At 35.1% G+C, this 19,481-nt stretch overlaps 1 protein-coding gene across 1 annotated transcript; it reads right to left on the minus strand.

Moving 5' to 3' along the window:
- Positions 1 to 4,105: 4,105 nt before the first annotated feature.
- Positions 4,106 to 18,975, minus strand: LOC117575923 (methionine--tRNA ligase, mitochondrial). Its single transcript, XM_034260381.2, has 6 exons — positions 18,793 to 18,975; positions 18,440 to 18,720; positions 17,946 to 18,368; positions 16,443 to 16,707; positions 4,849 to 5,046; positions 4,106 to 4,608 (listed from the first exon to the last, which is right to left on the minus strand). The coding sequence occupies exons 1-6, from the start codon at positions 18,884 to 18,886 to the stop codon at positions 4,133 to 4,135; spliced, it is 1,737 nt and encodes a 578-aa protein (XP_034116272.1). The 5' UTR covers positions 18,887 to 18,975; the 3' UTR covers positions 4,106 to 4,132.
- Between the last annotated feature and the right edge of the window lie 506 nt (positions 18,976 to 19,481).

Here is a 19,481-nt window from a genome sequence, read left to right on the forward strand (position 1 = left end):
TATTTCTGACAATAAGCTATACTTGAAGATTTTCATAGCAGAATTTGTGGTTAAAAAATATTAAGTATATAACACATAAAATCAATAAATCATTCCAAATATTCAGCTCATATTTTCAATAAAGATTGTCTCTAAGTTGTTTTCCTTTCAAATTAAAGCAAGTGAATTTTATATCTAACAAAGTCCTTAACTTGAGGATTTTCGATGCAGAATTTGTGGTTAAAAAATAGAAAATATAAAACGCACATAAAATCAATAAATCATTCCAAATATTCAGCTCACATTTTTGATTGTGTGTGCCTCGAAGCTTTTTATTTTTAAATTAAAGCAAGTTCATAACTCACTTGGCTGCTGGCAACGTTAAGCCGTGACTTGCCACATGCACATGCAACTGCAGCGGCAACGGCGCAACTTGCCGCATCACTCACTAAGCGAACCAACGAGTGCCACAAGAGTGAAGCAGCCACATCATCATCAACAATGTTGTTGTGCTCGAAATTGCTGGCGGCGAAATTAAAGAGAGAGAGAGAGAACTACAAATGCTGGAATTTTAATCAGCGCACAATATACTTGGTACTTTTGAATATTAAAGCAGGCAACGCGGCAGGAAACGGACAACTTAAATCAAAGCAATCAACGCTGAGCGCAGCTCAAGGAGAAGCTCTTGTTGTTGATGCAGCTGCAGCTTCTCTGAGATTGCACATCATTCAAGTGTTGCACGTGCAATTTTTGGCATTTGCAAGCACACAAAGAGAGAGAGAGAGAGAGAGAGAGAGAGAGTGAGTGGCTCAAGGATGCCAATACCACTTGAGTGAGCCAAAAGGAAATCAATTTGTGCTTTGATGTTTCACTCGAGCTCATGTCTAGCTGCGATTCAAGTTGTTGTTCGCTGTTGCAGCTGCGGGCAAAGGCAAAGCCAAATGCAATTGCTGCAACTAATTCATTTATAATATATATTGCACATACGCCCCGTGTGTATGCGCAATGGCAATTAAATTATGCACTGCAATCAATTGGCCAAAGGACGCTTGCCATAGATATGCAATTAATCATATTGCTAGCCATGGCGAGCTTCCCTTCTCTCTCTCCCTTCTCTGCACTTGGCGCTTAAGCAGCATTTAAGCAGCAACATTAACCATATTACCGCGCAACCTGTTTGCCATCCTTATTGCCTGGCTGCATAATTAAATTTATTATGCAAAAAGGTAACAAGTGAAGCGCAAGTTGTTGTCCTGGCGAGCACTTTAAGCTTTGCTTCGTTTGGCTTCCTTTCCGCTTTCATTTTATTTACGATCTGACGCTTTTAACGCATTTTTAATACGAACTGCACTCTTTAAGTGCGCACTCCAATTTCACCTCGCAACTGTTGCACACACAAATCACAACCATTTCCCATTTCCCAACGCTCTATCAATCTGTTCGCTGCCAACTTTTTCGCCCCTTTCTCTTTGCTATCTATTTCGCTAATTAGACTCCCTTCAGACCAGACGTGTTTACGCAATCCGGGCGGCACGCTAGCTTCTGCAACTGCATTTAGCGTGCACAATCGGCTGCATGCCACACGCCAAATGGCCACGGCCAAAATTGTGCAGCAGGCGCTGCTAATTGGCAGACACTGTTTATGGCACGCCAAGGATTTGGCCTCTCTTCAGGGATGTTCGCTTCTTTTTTTTCCCGCTTCAACTTAAATTATTGCTGCTCGCAATGAAGTGCAACAAGGCATTAAACGCGCTGCAACATGTGAAACAACAAGCTTACACTGCGTATACGCAACTTACCTTTTGATAGAAAAGCTAACAAGTATACGCAGCGTATTCACAACACACTTCGAGGCATGCAGCTAAAACAACAAGCAGTAGCATAATAAACTTATGTGTTTAACAACAAAGCACTTAAGAGTACTAGCAAATACCTTGTAATGTGTAATATGGAAGATATTAAGTATACACAGCGTATGCTTAATGCACTTCAGCAAAGCACATAAGATAAGCATTGAATATGGGTGATCGTAAGTATTAGTAGCAATTTTATAAATAAAACATCTATTAAATACCGCTTCATGGAAATGCATGTGTATGGGATATATTAAGTATACGCTGCGTATTCACAACAAACTTCTGTAGCAAAAAAAAAACAACAAGCAGGCTATGCATACACGTAATAAAGCATAATAAACAAGGCAGAAGCGATAATACCCTGTAATATGTAATATGGGAGATATTAAGTATACGCACCGTATATTTATTACTCTCAAAGCACATATCAGAACTTATAAATATGGATGATAGTAAGTAAACACTGCGATTATGTAAATAAAACAACCATTAAATACCCTGTAATGGTGATGCATGCGTATGAGCTATATTAAGTATACGCAGCATATTTAGAACACACTTCTGGGCATACAATTAAGACAACAAACAGTCTATGGGTATGTCTACGTTATGTAGCATAATAAACAAGACACATAATAATATATTCTGTAAAGTGCAAAATGGTATATATTAAGTATACGCATTGTATGTTTAATGCACTCTAAGTAGCGAGACTAATAACCAAGCACATAAGATAATTAATAGATATGGACGATATCAAGTATATCCAGCGATTAGTCAATGCACTTGACGTAGTAAATGAAACAAATAAGCTGGTATAAACCATAAAATACCCTATAATGATAGTTCAAGCGTATGGGATATATTAAGTATACGCAGTGTATATTTGAAATTCTCTATTTAAAGTGTAAGTTAAATAAATCACTAATAAATACCCTGTAATATTCATTTCTACGCCTGTGCTAAGGTGTATATTAAGTATACGCAGTGTGTGCTTAATGCACTCTAAGCAGCGATAATAATAACCAAGCACATAAGATAATTAATAGATATAGATGATGTTAAGTAAATCGTACTTACGCCTGTCCTATATGCGATATATCAAGTATACGCAACGTTTGTTTAATGCACTCTATACAACTATTATTAAAAATGCATAATGAAATGGATTAGCTAAACCGAGCGGACGCTTAAGTAAAACTATAAAGCAAATAAAACTTTTATTGAATACCCTGTAATGTTAAAAGATTTCGTGCACTGCATGATGTTACGTATACGCAACGTATGTAGTCCACGTAACAACAAAGCACTCTTAAATATCCTGTAATGTTTATGCGATTGTCTGTGCAGTATATTAAGTATACGCAGCGTTTGCCGAATGTACTCCATACAGAAACTAAAACACTAAAGCATAAAAAACAATTATTAAATACCCTGTAATGTTTCCATATACGTTTGTTAAGTATACGCAGCGTATGTTTTTGGTTTGCAAGAATAACGACAAAGCACAACACACATTCGCTTGTTAAGTATACGTATATATTTAATGTGTTTACGCCACCTTAAAGACATCAAGTATACGCCACGCACTCCACACACACACACACACACACACACACACACACACACACACACACACACACGTTAAACGAGTCTGACAACTTGTTATTGCTGCTGCTTCAGCTTTGCTGATGGTCAGCTGCGCATCTGTTAAACTATTTACTATCCATTTACGCTGACTGCAGCCCAGTCTACAAACTCAGCCTGAACATGCATTTCTACTTAAATTGAAGTCAACATTTGCCATTTATTCTCATTTGGCAAAGCGACTTGGCAGTCTAAGAAATTAAAGCACCACAGAAAGAAAGAAAGCACTTTGGGGCAGAGGCTTCCCGGAGTCTTCTAAGCTGTGGGACTAATTAAAGTGGAAGAGTTTTCTCTATTGAATTCGAATGTCGTAGCAATTATATCACCTGCTACTGAACGGAAAGTATCTCAATTATGTGTAATAAATAACAAAATATGCGAGGCCGATATGAACACAAGACAGCGAGATACTCGTTACGTGAGGATACGCAATTCCGTTGCGTTCTTCACATAATTAAGTGGTTTTTAATGAGCGTCGAGCCCCAAAGCGACGACAAAGCGAGTTTGTGCTGGATTTTGATTTGTAGCCACTTGGGCTGGCTATTTAGATTAAGCATACGCAGCGTGGCACAAAACGCAATTCATAAATGTCACAAGGCAAATGAAACGAGTCGAGCGTCGAGTTGACTTGAAGCTTCAGTTTATTACAGCTACGTGCTTGAAGAAGATGCCTGTTTATTCTTCTTCAGTTCATTCTGCTTCTTGGCTTTGCTGCGCTTCGACTCCTTCTTCTCCTTCTCCTTCTCGGGAGCTGGCTTGTTATCCTGCTGCTCCACTATGCGTTGGAATAAGAGCGCGCTTTGTGCATCCAAGGGACGACTGCTGGACGTAACGTGGCTGGCCAAATACTTCCATTGACGCTGGTCGCCGGGTACGCGCAGCTTATCGAGCAGTCGACCGGCCAGCTGTGGCATCATCGGCTGCAACACAATGCCACAAAGCCGCAACGCATCCATTGTCATTGCGATTATTGTCTCGAGGCGTGGCGCATTCGCTGCACTGGCGCCGGCCTTTAGCTCCCAGGGCTTGGCACACTCAAAGAAATTGTTGGTTGCATGCAGCGTTGCAATGACCGTGTCCGCCACCAAATGGAAGTGATTGCACTCATAGTGTTGCTCGCAGCGAGCTGCAAAAAAAAAAGATGTGAAATGGAAATGGAAATGGGGGGATATAAGTAGTAATGGCAATGAATGAGCATTACTTTTTAGCTGGCTTTCAGCTTTCTGGCTGGCCGCATTCGCAAGTGCACTTGTCGCATAGTTATTGGCCGGAAATGTGCCAGGGAGCGAGAGAGAAGTTCTACTTGCCACTTGAGCCACTAGCTTCGGCTTGCTTAAATATTAAAATGACAAACTTGTCGACTTACTCGCCATCTGCAGCAGCGACTCCTGCATTCGCTTCGCCGCATCGAGTTCCTTCAAGAGGGCAGAACTCTCCTCCGCATGCGGCGCTGGATATATTTGCTGCGGATTCAGCGACTTGGCACAAGCGCGTGATAACAGATTGCCCAAAGTGTCCGCCAGCTCCGAGTTTAATATGCGCAGCGCTTTCACGTGACTGAAATCTGTAAAGAGTAAAGAGTGAGAACGAAAACGAAGAAAACTTACTCCCAGCTCAACTATTGAGTGATGCAAGTTGATTGTCATTAAGTGCATCAGCATAAAAATCCAAATACTAAAAATCCTTAAAGCAACTAAAACTTAATCTAAATTACTAAATAAACAATCAGGAAAGCTACAGTCGAGTGTGTTCCACTGTGAAATACCCGATACGTATTTTCAATAGAACCAAAACGTAAAATTCATTAAATATATTTTTGTAATTTTTTAGTATATCAAATTGAAGAATTCTATAAGTTATTTATTTTACAGATAAAAATATCTATATACAAAATAAGTTTTTGGTATATACTAGAACTTTTTCAGTATATTAAATTGTATAACTTATTTGAGAAAAGTATATATACATATTTATAAAATATGCCAACATAATATACCTCAAAAATACTAAAATATACCAAATGCTATATTCAGTATATCAATATATTCTTCACAAATAATTATAATATATATTTTTTATTTACAATATATTTTTTAATAACTTCTACAATTATACAATTTAATATACCAAAAAATACTAAAATATACCAAAGGCTATAATTGGTATATCGATATATTTTCATTTTTCATGTACTTTTCTCCAATAAGTTATACAATTTTATATACTGAAAAATACTAGAATATACCAAAAGATATATTTGATATATCAATATATTTTCACATTTTCTTAAATAGCTTTCACAAATCTAAAATTTAATATAACAAAAAAATACTAAAATATACCAAAAACTATATTTTGTACATTGATATATTATTATTCTTTATATACTTATATAACTTCTACAAAACTACAAATTTATATACGGAAACAAAAACCAAAATATACCAAAGGCTTTATTTGGTATATCAATATAGTTTTACTCTTCACATTTCCTAACCTAACCATACCTAAATATACCCAATATGGTACATTAATCAATTTGGTACATTAATATACTATTACTTGTTCTTCACTTTTCTTAAACAACGTCAATAATTTTATTTTCCAAAAATGCTACACGATTTTTTGGTCAACCTGTTTCCTATCAGCACAAAATGATAATACCCTTCTTCTTATTGTGTAGCGGGTATAAAAAGGGTTGCGCAAAAATGTGCGACAAATATTTTAAGTCGCTTGGCATGGCAAAAGGATTTAAATAGCGTTAACTGTTTGCTCGCTGCCATTTTGTTCCCCACTAAGCACAAATAGATAAAGAGCAGATGTCCAGCTGTAGAGGATTACAGACAAAAACATGAATGGACAAAGCGCAGCAAGAGCGCAAAGTTGTTGTGTCTGAGAGAGAAAAACTTTTTGCGAGATTTGTTCAACTTTAAGTAATCATTTTCTGCTTTCGATCTTGCGTGTCAGACTCAGCTGAGATTCTTGTTGAGTTATGAGCCATATTTTTAATCGCACAAAGTTTTTGGAATCATGCTGTAAAAATGCTAACGATGATGTTTGCATTTTGCAGCAGCTGCTCTTAAATTTATCATAAGATTTGAGAGTGCATTATTACTATGATTAAAATTAAGGTAAGCTTTGGAGTGAAAGGAATAATCGTTTAATGTAGATACATGTAGATGTAGATACTACAAAAATGTTAAGATAACATGTTAAGATAACATTTTTGTAGTGTATTTTTAAATTATCAGAAAAAATGGCTATTAAAGTTATTATCGCCTCTTTATGCCTAAATTCCAGAAAAGTCTCGGACTAAACGAAAAAAGCAAAAGTAATCACGTAAAGTCAATCCCTAAATACTTAAAAAAAGAGCGTCTTTTGATATTGATCAAATAAAATAAATGAATATGATTAAATTCCAGATTAATTTTCAATATAAAAAGTTAGCATGAAATAAAAAAATAAATAAATAAAATTGTTCTCCTTAATTTCGTATAATTTATACACATTTTGTCTCTGAATATAATTTCAGAATATTTTCTTAGGTAATTATACATAAAAAACATAAGAAAGCTGATCAACTTTTAAGCATTAGCAATAAATACTTCATTACTTTTTTTTGTATTAAATAAAAGTTTTTTTTTAAATTTCCGGAAACAATTACATTAAATAAAAAATCATCTTTGATGAAGATAGGTTTTTCTTCAAGCTATGATTAAATTTCCGAAAAGTTCAGTGGTGAAAAATTATGCTGAACATAACTAAAAACAGAACAAGACAACTGAAGATTGTTTTTTTCTATATTTTGTATTTTTTTGGGACGAAACTAAATTAAATGAAGATTCAAATTTTGTGCTTTATTCAACTATAATTTCGAGTTAAATTATTGCCATTTAAAGCGTATCTAATATTCGAAAGAGCTCGCAGTAATTACGCTTTGGTTGAATGAAATGAGTTTCAAAGGCAGCCAAAGCGCATTATAAAATAAATAAATGTCGAGCAATTAGCAGTGTGTGGCGACCATGCTATTTACCTTTAATAAATGCGAACACCACACGACAGTCGACACACAGGACAAATGTAGGAAAGAGAGGGAGAGCGAGTGGGAGAGAGAGAAAATAGGAAAACGGACACCGGATAGAGGGAGTGGAGAAAAGCATTAGTAACGGATCATTGCCAATTAGCACATGGGCCATGATTATCGACTGGCCAGCGATAATCAGAATGCTGAAAATGCAGCCAAATTGCAGCGAGACCTCATTTAAACTATTTGCAAGCGAAAAAGCCAGAGATAATAATTTCGATAATCAATAATGTGCACTGCGGCGTGCAACGTTAATTAAAATATCGTAGTATGAAATTTGATTTTGATTTTCAACTGCAGCGAACAAAAGGCAAAGAGGGGAGAGAAGCTGGCACGATAATCAAAGTTGGTCAACCGACAATCCAATTGTTATTGGTAATTAAAAATGTTGCTGCAATTGCCACAAATTGCTGACAGTCGAATGTTGAATGTTGAATGTTGAACTATTGTCAACTGATTCTTACACCTTTTGCGTAATTTTGACACCTATTCAATTTGGATTTTAGTGTGTTTGAAAATGTGCACTAATTAGTTTCGGGCCATCGATTTATTGACGGAAATCCACAAAATGCATTCATGCAACATCGAAGCTGCAGCAACAACAACAACAACAACATCGTGTGCAGTAGCATTATTCAAATAGTTTTGCATAGAACTTTATGCGGGTTTTCGCAATTGCAGTTCTGGCAATTGCATTTCCATGCCAAGTGATTCTCGAGCAGCTGCTGTGAGTTGAGTTCTCCTCTCCTTCTGCTCTCCTCCCTCCCTCACCTCCCTCCACAACCGAAAAAACAAATGCATATGCATGAGATATACACACACACACACACACACACTCGCTCACACACACATGCGAGCTGAGGTTTTGGCAAAGCAGCAAAAGTGTTGCCTACTTCTCTGCGCACTCCACATCATTAATGCAATTGTGTTGTCGCTGCTGGCGCATAACTTTTTGCAGGCACTGCAGCAACAGCAAAAGTCAAGTTGCCGAACAAAACCTGCATTTGAATGCCGTGCACTCGCAATCTACTCTACATACTTATGCATATGTGTGTTTATATTGCACATGCAAATCTAGCGAAAAGGCAAGCTACATAACCAATGATAGAGTGAGAAGATACTCTAGAAAAACGTGAAATTGGGGCTGGCATAAAAATGTTTACTGATAACTATTACTTATAGACAAAAAATACATTAATATAAATAATCAAATACATATTTAAAGCTAAAAGTTCCTTGTCAACTTAATTATATATAAAACTTTTTCTTTTTATATTATTCATTATTTGGTTTATGCTCAACAAAAAAGACTTTAAAAATTTGAGCTATTTTTAATTTTGTTACTTTATATACGAGATGAATGTTTATAAATACGAATATATATATTTTTGTATTTATTATTAAGTATATATTACACAATGCCTTTAAATTTTTAGCACTTCCATTGATTTAAACACAATTGGTAAATTCAATTCTGCTTGCTGTATTAACAGCGCTGTTAAAATAAATTACAGTTATGTTAACAGCAGTTGCCTAACATAAACCACTTCTGTTAGATCTCTGTTAACGCACTGTAAATAAATAACATTTATATTAACAGCAGCTGCTTTACATAAACCACTTCTGTTACAGCTCTGTTAACACACTGTTCACTTCTTAATTTTGGTTGTTTCTGAACTCTTTTGATGTAGCTGCTTTTACTACTCAAAAAATAAATATATTACTTTTTTATATTACTATTTATATTAGTAATATAAGTATTTAATATAATTATTTAACATTTTTCTATACATTACATAAGTTCTATGCTTTTTTCACTTCTTATTACTAGAGATATACTTCAAAATGTCTTCTATAATTTGTATTGTATATATTATTTTAAATAGTCTGTCATACTCATCTCCTATATTACAGAACATATTTCTCATTTATGCAGTGTAGTAGAACAAAGTCTTGAATTTCATTTCCAGCTGAGCGAAATTTGATTTTCAATGCATTACATTTTGATGACGCTGACGCTTCGACAGCGCAGACAAAGCCAAAGACGAAGGCAAAGGCTATTGCAAGTTGAATTTGGCTTAAATCAATTGCAATTGCGATTGCGACAAAAGAAAGTTATCTTGACCTCGTTTCGAGTGCCATTTTTGGGCAACAATTATGCTGCAACGCGTTAGTTTTTAATGTTATTGCCACGTGCTGCGACTTGAAATCGAAATGCGCCCAAGACTCTGCTCTTGGCCAAGTTTAAATGTCCATACGTGTGTGTGTAAGAGTCGAAATTGTAAAAGCGGCTCTCTGACTCTGGCTTAAGTCCTGGGGGCACACATGTTGTGGCATGTGCAACAGCAACTGCAATTTGTTGAAAGTTTTGCACATGTTGCACAGGTGCTCGCACAAGTTGCACGTGACTGCCGCCACCACTGCAACGTGGTGGCAACGTCCATCGCTGCGTTTGCTGCTCCACTTATTTGGCATAGCATAAATAATATTTTTTGTGTGTTGTGTTGTGTGTGTTGCATGCCCCGCCATGCATGCTCCGGGTCGCACCTTAAATTGCTTAAATGTCTTGTCGCACTTGTCGCACATTTTTTTTTTTGCCTTTAGCGTTGTTGCAAATAATATCGCAGCACAAAGTTCACTGCAACACCAACTCTTTCGCACTCTCCATGACTCTCTCTCTATATCCCTTTCTCTATCTCTCTTTAGCACTTGATTCATGCAACGCGTTGGCACTGCAAAGGCGTGGCACTGTGTGCCACTGGCAGCCTGACAAGTGTCGACGTCAAATATTTAAGCACTTTTACACCGAACCAAAGTGCAAAGTCGTCGCCCACAGACGCAGTCAGCGGTGCTGGCTTTAAGCATACCCTGTACTTTTGAAAGCACACAAAGAGGGTATGATGCGGTAAGGATAAATAAATACAAAACCCAATTGTGTCTAAACACCTAAAACATGTTTTTGAAATTTAAAATGTAATACTAAATATAACTTGATAAAATAAGCCGAAGCTACAGTCAAGTGTGATCGACTAAAAAATACCCGTTACTCATCAAATCAAAATCAGTAGAATATTATTTTTAAACACCGAAACATACTGAAATCTGTGCAAAGCTATACAGTATTATTCTTAAAATATACCGAAAAAATATTCAAAAATCAGTACAGTATTATTTACTAAAGCTGAAATGTACTAAAAAATATACAGTGTCATTCTTAAAATATACCGAATAAATATTCCAATATACCAAAAATACTAAAATATTCCGAAAGCTGTGCAAAGTAGTACGGTATTATTCTTAAAATATACAGATTTGTTTTTAGGACTGAAATATACTAAAATTTGTGCAAATATACCGAATTTATATACCAAAACTCCTGACATATACTGAAAGCTGTACAAATCAATGCAGTATTATTTACTAAAATTGAAATATACTGAAAACTAAACAGTATTACTCTTAAAATATACCGAATAAATATACCAAATATACTGAAATATTTTGAAAGCTGTACAAAGTAGTACGGTATTATTCTTAAAATATACCGATATATTTTTAGGTCTGAAATATACTAAAAGTTATACAATATTATTCTTTAAATATACCGAATTCATATATCAAAAATACTGGTATATACTAAAAGCTGCGCAAAACAGTGCAGTATTATTTTTATAATATTCCTAATTAGTACACCGAAAAAATACTGAATTCTGTATTTTAAATATAACATACTGAATACAAACTTCAATTTGATAAATTGGTCAAAAGATAGTTTTTGATTCTGTTTTCGAAAAAATATTGTCGAAAAGTCCCAATAAATAAATTGAGGTAAATTTGTTAAGAATTGAAAAAGTCATCTTAATTATATAATGTGAATTTTGAGTTGCGCCTAATAAACACTTTTTCGTATACAACGAAAAAACTATCGAAAAAAATTCAATGACTAATTTGTAGTATGTCAATATAACCTCTATATGCAGGATTAGGGTATGAATGAATAAAATGTCAGCAAGATAAAGACTATTTAAAAGTTTTTATTTATGAGCTCATTGTTGTTGAACAAATAAGTCAACACTCACCCTGTATGAGGCACAATTAAAAAGTGGGGTATGCTAGACTAAAGAAGTAACTAGAAAGTCGAAAGCAATCTACATAAATGATGATATTTTTAGAGCGTATCTCTACGTTGAATACATTTGATATTTCCAGCAAGTTTAATCTGCGCTTTATGAGCTCGTAAAACTTGAACTTTTGTCCGCTTAAAAAGCAAGACAAAGATTAGAAATAGGCCAAAGAATTGTGTAAGTGGCATATGAGTTGCAAGGAAAGGACAAGAAAATGGGAATAGGAAAAGGAAAAGGCTTTTGGCCATAGATAAGATAAACTTGGAAGCAGTTTAAATGGTGGCAAGCCAACGAAAGAATGAACGAAAGAAAGAACGAACGCTTTGCCACTTAAATCGACTGTTGCCTTTGGGGCATGCAACATGCAGCAATGCAATCGCGCATCATTCTCGCTAGCAAACTTTGTCCGAGTTTGCGACAAATTCCCACAACCATCGGTGGCTTTTGTCCAAATGCAGTTTTAGTGTTGCAGCTGGGCGGAAGTGGCGCCTCCGGGTGTCGCGTCGCGTTCGCGTCGCTTCGTGGCAACATTTCAAAATTAAATTGTTGGTAATGAAAAGTTGCGCACTTAATGATGCCTCATTCCTCTCTCTTTCTCTCTCTCTTGCTCTCTAATGCCGATGATTGCATTTCAGTTGTTGTTCCCCATTGTGTTGTTGACACTCATAAAAAAATAAAAAACGAAGATGAAAATTCTGTTAGACGTGGCAAACGGATGTCACCAATCAGCGCCGTTGGGAACAATCGAATGCGAATGCAAAAAACTTATTGAAATGTGATAGAATTGTTTGGCCAGACACTGTGCTTCGGCCTCACAGTGCCTGTCACAAGTATTTCCACTCAAAAGTTTGCTTAATTTAATAATCTTCCCTCTGCTGCCAACAGCTGCCCGCTTTTTTTCGCACATTTCTTTATCTTTTTTTTTCAATTTTTAATATGCACAATATTAACGCAGAAGCTCGTGTCCTCGACAAATGCAATAAAAAATGTGATGGCGAAAAAATAAGTTGCAGTCTGAAGAAGTTTTAATACTCTTTCCATTTTTAATTTAACTTCAATTCTAAATATTCTTTTACTTAAATTTCATTTTTAATTGAACTTCAATTCTAAATATTCTCTTACTTAAATTCCATTTTTAGTTTAACATTAATTCTAAATACTCTTTTACTTTAATTCGAAATAAAAATGAATGCTTCGACTTCAAGATAGCTTTACATTAGGATGTCTTTAAGGTAACTAGAAAAAATATAGATTTATTTTTTTAACGTAAATTTATGTGCAAAACTTGAAAAGATAAAAAATCCCCTAATTACATTTTGGGTAGAGTTGAAGCTATAACTTCCATATACAATATTTTAAATAAGTCATAAACATAAGTAATAAAATACTTACAAATAAGTAATAAAATTGACTGACAGATAAGTTTATGCAATTTAACTAATTATAATTATGCCTAACAATACTCTAAGAAATCGAGAAATATTCATATAAAAAAGTTTTTTATTTGAGACAATCTTTCTAAGAGATTTTATATCCTCAGCAACCCAATAGTCTCATCTCTCATTTGAATTGATTAAAAAATAAAAGTGAATAGACTGAGATGGCAATTTTATACATAAATAAAATAAAAGTGAATAGACTGATCTGACATTTTTAAATATACGTATGTATATACATATTATATTTAAAATAAGTTATATCATTTAAATTCCAAACAGCAAATGAATCATAATGCTTGAATAAAAATATTAAATATGTTCACTACATGAATAATTTTTTGATTTAAATTTTAGAGAACGAAAATTTGGTTGTCTAATTTTGATTTTTAAATAAAATAAAGATAAAATAAGATAATTTTATGTATCTGCATCGGAATATCAAAATATATATAATTTGAGCATTATTCTTAAGAACAAGTTTTAAAATTGAGCCAATTTTGTGTGCTTAGACTGTAAAATGTCATTTCACAATTAATTTTAAATAAAATAATGCTACTAATATTTCCTTTTTGAGTAGTTAATTCAATTCCTAATTAAAATTTCTCAAATTGATTTGGTTACTTAAGACAATCTTAAAAGGAGATTTTTATAACCATAGAAAAAAGAAGAGCAGGAAATAACAATTTCTTAATTTTAACTGTTTGTTTAGCATAATCTTCAACTCAGATTTGTATACCCAAAGAAAATAAAAAGAGCAATCTTTCATGATTGTAATAAAGTATAAAATGTGCAGACTGACAAGAAAATGTTGTATATTATTTATTTCTCATATTATGCATTGTGTAATACCGTTAGCGAGAGCTTGAGAAGGATGCAATTAAATTAGCCGCAAGGCAACAGGCCATAAAAAAAGAAAAATACCAAGCGAGGAAGCCAGACAGCCAAAAAACTGCAGAAGGCAAATTGAATAAAGGTAAAGGGAGGGGCGTGAAAAGAGAGAGGGGCGGAGAGGGGCGTGGCGGGTCGGAGTTATGCGTTGTCAGGAGAAGTCGGTAATAATAATTGAAAATGGAAAATTAAATTTAAATTTAAATTGCTGGCAAAAACAAAAGCAGACGTCAAGCCAAGCTATTAAGCTCAGAACTCGAGAATTGAATAAAGCGAGACAGCACTAAAGAGAAAGAGAGATGGAGAGAGAGAGAGAGAGAGTCGTCCATTCATTTATGCAAATTGAATGGCAAAAGGTTAAGGAATCAATCAAATTCTATGAAATGTGGGCGTGACAATCAAACAAAAGCAACAACAATGCCATCAACATGGTTAAACTTGATGACTTCTGGCAGTGCGTCGAGGCGTGTTAATTGCTTTTTGCCCCAAATTATGTGGGCGTGGCACAGAGAGAGAAAGAGATGCGAGACCTCATCATGCATGAGTTTGTCCACTGACCGATAATGGATTAGGCAACAAAGCAAAGTAGAGCAGAAAAAAAAGCAAATCAGTCGAGATCAAAATCTGCTGGCCAAAAGTTGAAGTAGCTGCCAAAAGCTGTTGGCCACTTGAAGTCCGGGGGGAGCGTTCAATTCTCAGTTATCTAAGGAAGGGGAAGAGGTGTGAAGAAACAACAAACTAATCATATCTGCCAGCAACTTGCATAAGCTTTAAAAACTTTGCCCCCGCAGCGATGTTGCTGTTGCTTTTGCTCTTATGCAAATACGCAAATCTTAAACCAAGTTCAAGCAACAACAAGAGGGTTCAAATCAGTTTGCTGGGTATGCTCGACTGCAAAATACGCGGAAGTCTATAGGAAAATGGAAAAGCTACAATCACAGCTCTGGTAACCTTTTTTTATCCTTTTTAAATAAGTTAACCTTCTTGTTGATACGATTTTTTATAGACAATATTTTAAAATTTATCATCAAGAAAGTTAATTTAATAAAAGAGGATAAAAAAAATGTTATTATTAATAATAATATTCTACTGATTCCTGCCAATTTCAATAAATGCAAAAATGTGCGGTATTCTCGTGAAAATATACTTAAATATACCTAAATGAATATTTTGTATATTGCTTTACAACATTAATATATCAAAATATGCATGAAAATACCGAAATGTAAATTTGGTATATACAAAATGTATCGAAAATATACTGAATTATGCCGAAGTATATATTTCATATATACAAATGGTATACATATTTAGTATATACAAAACAATGCGGCATTTTCATAAAATTTTACTTCATTAATATATCAAAATATACTGAAATATGCCGAAATGTATATTTGGTATATTGATTTACTACGACATTATTATAATCGTAAAAATATATTATATTAATATATCTAAAAAATAATGAAATGTTGGGTGTAATATATATTTTTGATATATATATCAAATATATATATATTTGATATATTAATATACTATTATAATGATATTGTGGTAAGAATAAAATACTGACATTGATATTTGGTATATTGACATACTACTACTTAATATCGTTAAAATATACCTCATTAATATACCAAAAATATACTGAAATATACCGGCATGAATATTTTATATATATGTAGTAAAAATATACCATAATATACTGAAATATTTACTGTAATATATATTGTATATTGTATAATATTGTTATTGTAAGAATACAATACAATACAATACAATAATATACTGAACTATACTGACATTGATATTTGGTATATTGATATACTCCTACATTATTATTATCGTACCTCAGTAATATATCAAAAATATACTGAAGTATACCGGAATATATATTTGATAGAACATTTAACTTTAGCTTAAGGATTGAATCATTCAATCTCTTAATATGTATAGATGACATTTTTGGCATTAGTATTACAGAGTGTAATTTAAAATACTTATTTTCACTTCTACTTTCTTTTACTTTCTCTAGGAAGCTAACCTACGCTTTTGTCTCTTAGCTGGCCGGGTGTCAAAACTTTGCCAGCAAATAAACAAAAGTCGGGCACAGCTTCTCCTGACGGAGCAGAAACTTTGCAACAACAACGATAACAACAAACAGAAGAAGAAGAAGAAGCAGCAACAAAGACGACGACGACGACGATTGTTGTTTGGCATAAAATTGATATGCAAATTGGCAACAAAGGTACGAGAGAAACTAACGAAATCAGCCAAGTGACGACATAACACATTTGCATACAAACATATGTCCGTCCGTCTGTCTGTCCGTCCGTTTGTCCGTCTGTCTGTCCTTTGTCTGTCTGTCCGTGTTTGTCCTTTCTGTCTGTCTGTCTGTCTATCAATAGGGTCTTCTACTTACTGCCATCACTGTGCGCAACGCCTTCTCTCAGCAGAAAGTAACGCAATCCCTCCATCGTATATTGCTCTGCAGCCTGAATGGGATCCACGACATTGTGCTTGCTCTTGGACATCTTCTGGCCATCCACAGTCCAGTGTGAGTGCACGTAGAGTTGCTGAGGTGGCTCCAATCCAGCGGCCAGCAGGAAAGCTGGCCAGTAAATGCCATGGAACTTGAGTATGTCCTTGCCAATCACTTGCTGTGCGGGTGGCCATTGCTTTAAGTACTGCAAAAGTCGAGAAAAGATCAAGTTACAGCTAAGATGGTTTGACTTTGAGATATTTGCTAACTATATTTTGTGTTATCAATTCATAAATTTGTTATTTTGTGCACTTAAGAGCTTGATAACATTTAAAGTAATTATTAATAAAGCATTTAATATTTACGTAACATACTGTTACTTGTTGCTGAATAACAGCGCTGTTAAGAGCTATAGTTAAAATTGCTTGATTTTGAGATTGTTCATGCTGATAAACAATATAAATAGATTCTACTTGCATCATAGACACATAATACTATTTTATAGGAATCTTCAAGTACTGCAAAAGTCGAGAAAAGATAAAGCTACAGCTGAGATTGTTTGACTTTGAAATACTCGCTACACATCTTTCATGTTATTAATACATAAATGCGCGATTTTGTGAGCCTAACAAATTGAGAGCATCTAAATAAATAGCATATAACATTTACATAACATACTGTCATACATTTAACAGAGTTGCTGAATAACAGCGCTGTTAAAAGCTACACTTGTAATTCCTTGATTTTGAGATACTCGGTAAATCTTTTTGATTGTTCATGCTGATAAAGAATATAAATAGATTCTACTTATGTATATCACCAAGTTATAATACTATTCTTTACGAAGCTTTAAGTACTGCAAAAGTAGAGGACAGAACAAGTTACAGATGAGATTGCTCGACTTTGAGATACTCGCAACACATCTTTCATGTTATTAATTTTGTGAGCTTAACAGTGTAAGAACATCTAAAGCGATTAATAACACAGCAGAGTAACATTTACCTAACATACTGTGAAGTTAACAGACAGCTTCAATGCTAAGTTACAGTTGATATTGTTCGAAAGTTACATAGTCGCTATTAATTTTTGGTGTTTTCAATATATAAATTAGGGAATTTGTGCGCCTAACATCTCAAGCATCTAAAATGATTAATAACAGAGAATTTAACATTTCCCTTACATACTGTTCAGTTATCAGAGATCTCTTATTGGAAGTAACAGCGCTGTTAAAAGCTATGTTATCACCTATTTATAAAACTCGTCAATCTAGGATTTTGGTAGCTCTACCTTTGAACGTCAGAGACAAGACGTTTCAAGACGTTTATACAGACTGACCGACATAATTATATCCTTTCATGAATATATACTATATGACTATACTTTATGACTATAAATATTCTATACTATAATTACTTAGCAGTTCTCTAAAGAATTTGAACTCACCTTCTCATTGGGATACCCAACTGAGCTTAGATAGTTGATCAGCGCATCAAGCCACACGTAGACAGTCTGACTGTCATCATTGGGCACCGGGATGGCCCAGTGCACCCGATTCGAGGGTCTGGAGACGGAGACATCGGGCAGAGGTTCACTAAGAGTGTCCAGCAGAATCTTTTCGAACTTTGCCGGACGAATGCGCGCCTCCTGCTTGACCCAATGACGCACATCGTCTTGGAATTGCGACAGGCGGAACATGTAGTTGGTCTCTTCGGTCCACTCCACAGGATGACCAGATTCCAAGGAGAAGCGAGTGCCACTTTCCTCATCCAGACGCAGCTGGGAGTCTGTTAAGAAGGTTTCATCCGAGACGCAGTACCAGCCACTGTAGGCGGCGGAGTAGATGTGACCACGGGACTGCAGCGTTTGCTAGACATAACAACAAAGCAATCCACATTAAGAGAAGCCTTTCAAATCTGAATCCCTAGTGTAAATCTCACCCAGAAATGGGCAACTGCCTCTTTGTGTCGTTGCTCCGTGGTGCGTATAAAGTCATCGTTGGCTATGCCCGCCGCCTTGAAGACATCTCTATAGCGTGCCGAGATCTCGTCGCAATATTGCGCCACGGGAATTTTGTGTCCCGCTGCCGCCTGTTGAATCTTTGTGCCGTGTTCATCGGTTCCCGTGCAAAGACGCACGTTTCTATCGGGATAACGCAGTCGCTGGTAACGACAGTGTGCATCCGCTATGACGGCTGAATACAAATGTCCAATGTGTGGTGCTAAGAGCAAAAGTTTTCATTCAAGTTTTAAATTGTTATTCAACAATTTCCAATTGGAGGTCACTTGCTCACCTGCATTTACGTAGAATATGGGCGTTGTTACGTAGTGGGAACTGCTACAACGCACACCCAACGCGTGTATATACCTAATTTTACTAATTAACATTATTAACACAACAAGTTTAGCTTATAAATGCTTTTAATAAATAAATAACAATTGCCGGCAAACTCTTAACACAGCTGTTGAAAAGTGCTGCCCATAACTACACTGAACAGCTGTTGCGGAACAGGGTGTACTTGACTTCTTTTAAATGAGGAGCAGCAGCTTTTGCTCACTCCAATATGTGGCGCCGATGTTTCAATATTTTGTATGTAAAATATTCAGTTGGTAATCATATATTAAAATATTATAAAAATGTTAAACGAAAGACATCATGCATAGTGATAAAAATTATTCACTTTGGTATAAAAATACTGCAATGTGGCACGTTTAAAATCACGCGCCTTTTTACATACGTTTTGTAAACACATTGTAAGTCATTAGAAATGTGGCCAGCCGACATTTATTTAGGTTTCTCTAGTTTGGTATATCTCATTTTAATTATTTAGCAATTGGTCACGCTAACCAGCTTTTAGTTCTTCAAGAGATCGCGCGATTAACGTAGCTAAAACGCGCGCGGCTTTAACGAATTTTTTTATTGTGAGTGAAATTGTGTGAAAAGTGTAAATTTATACGAAAAAAGTTATGCCAAATGGCCAAG

Source organism: Drosophila albomicans, chromosome 2R (assembly GCF_009650485.2).
Source record: "Drosophila albomicans strain 15112-1751.03 chromosome 2R, ASM965048v2, whole genome shotgun sequence".
NCBI lineage: Eukaryota > Metazoa > Arthropoda > Insecta > Diptera > Drosophilidae > Drosophila > Drosophila albomicans.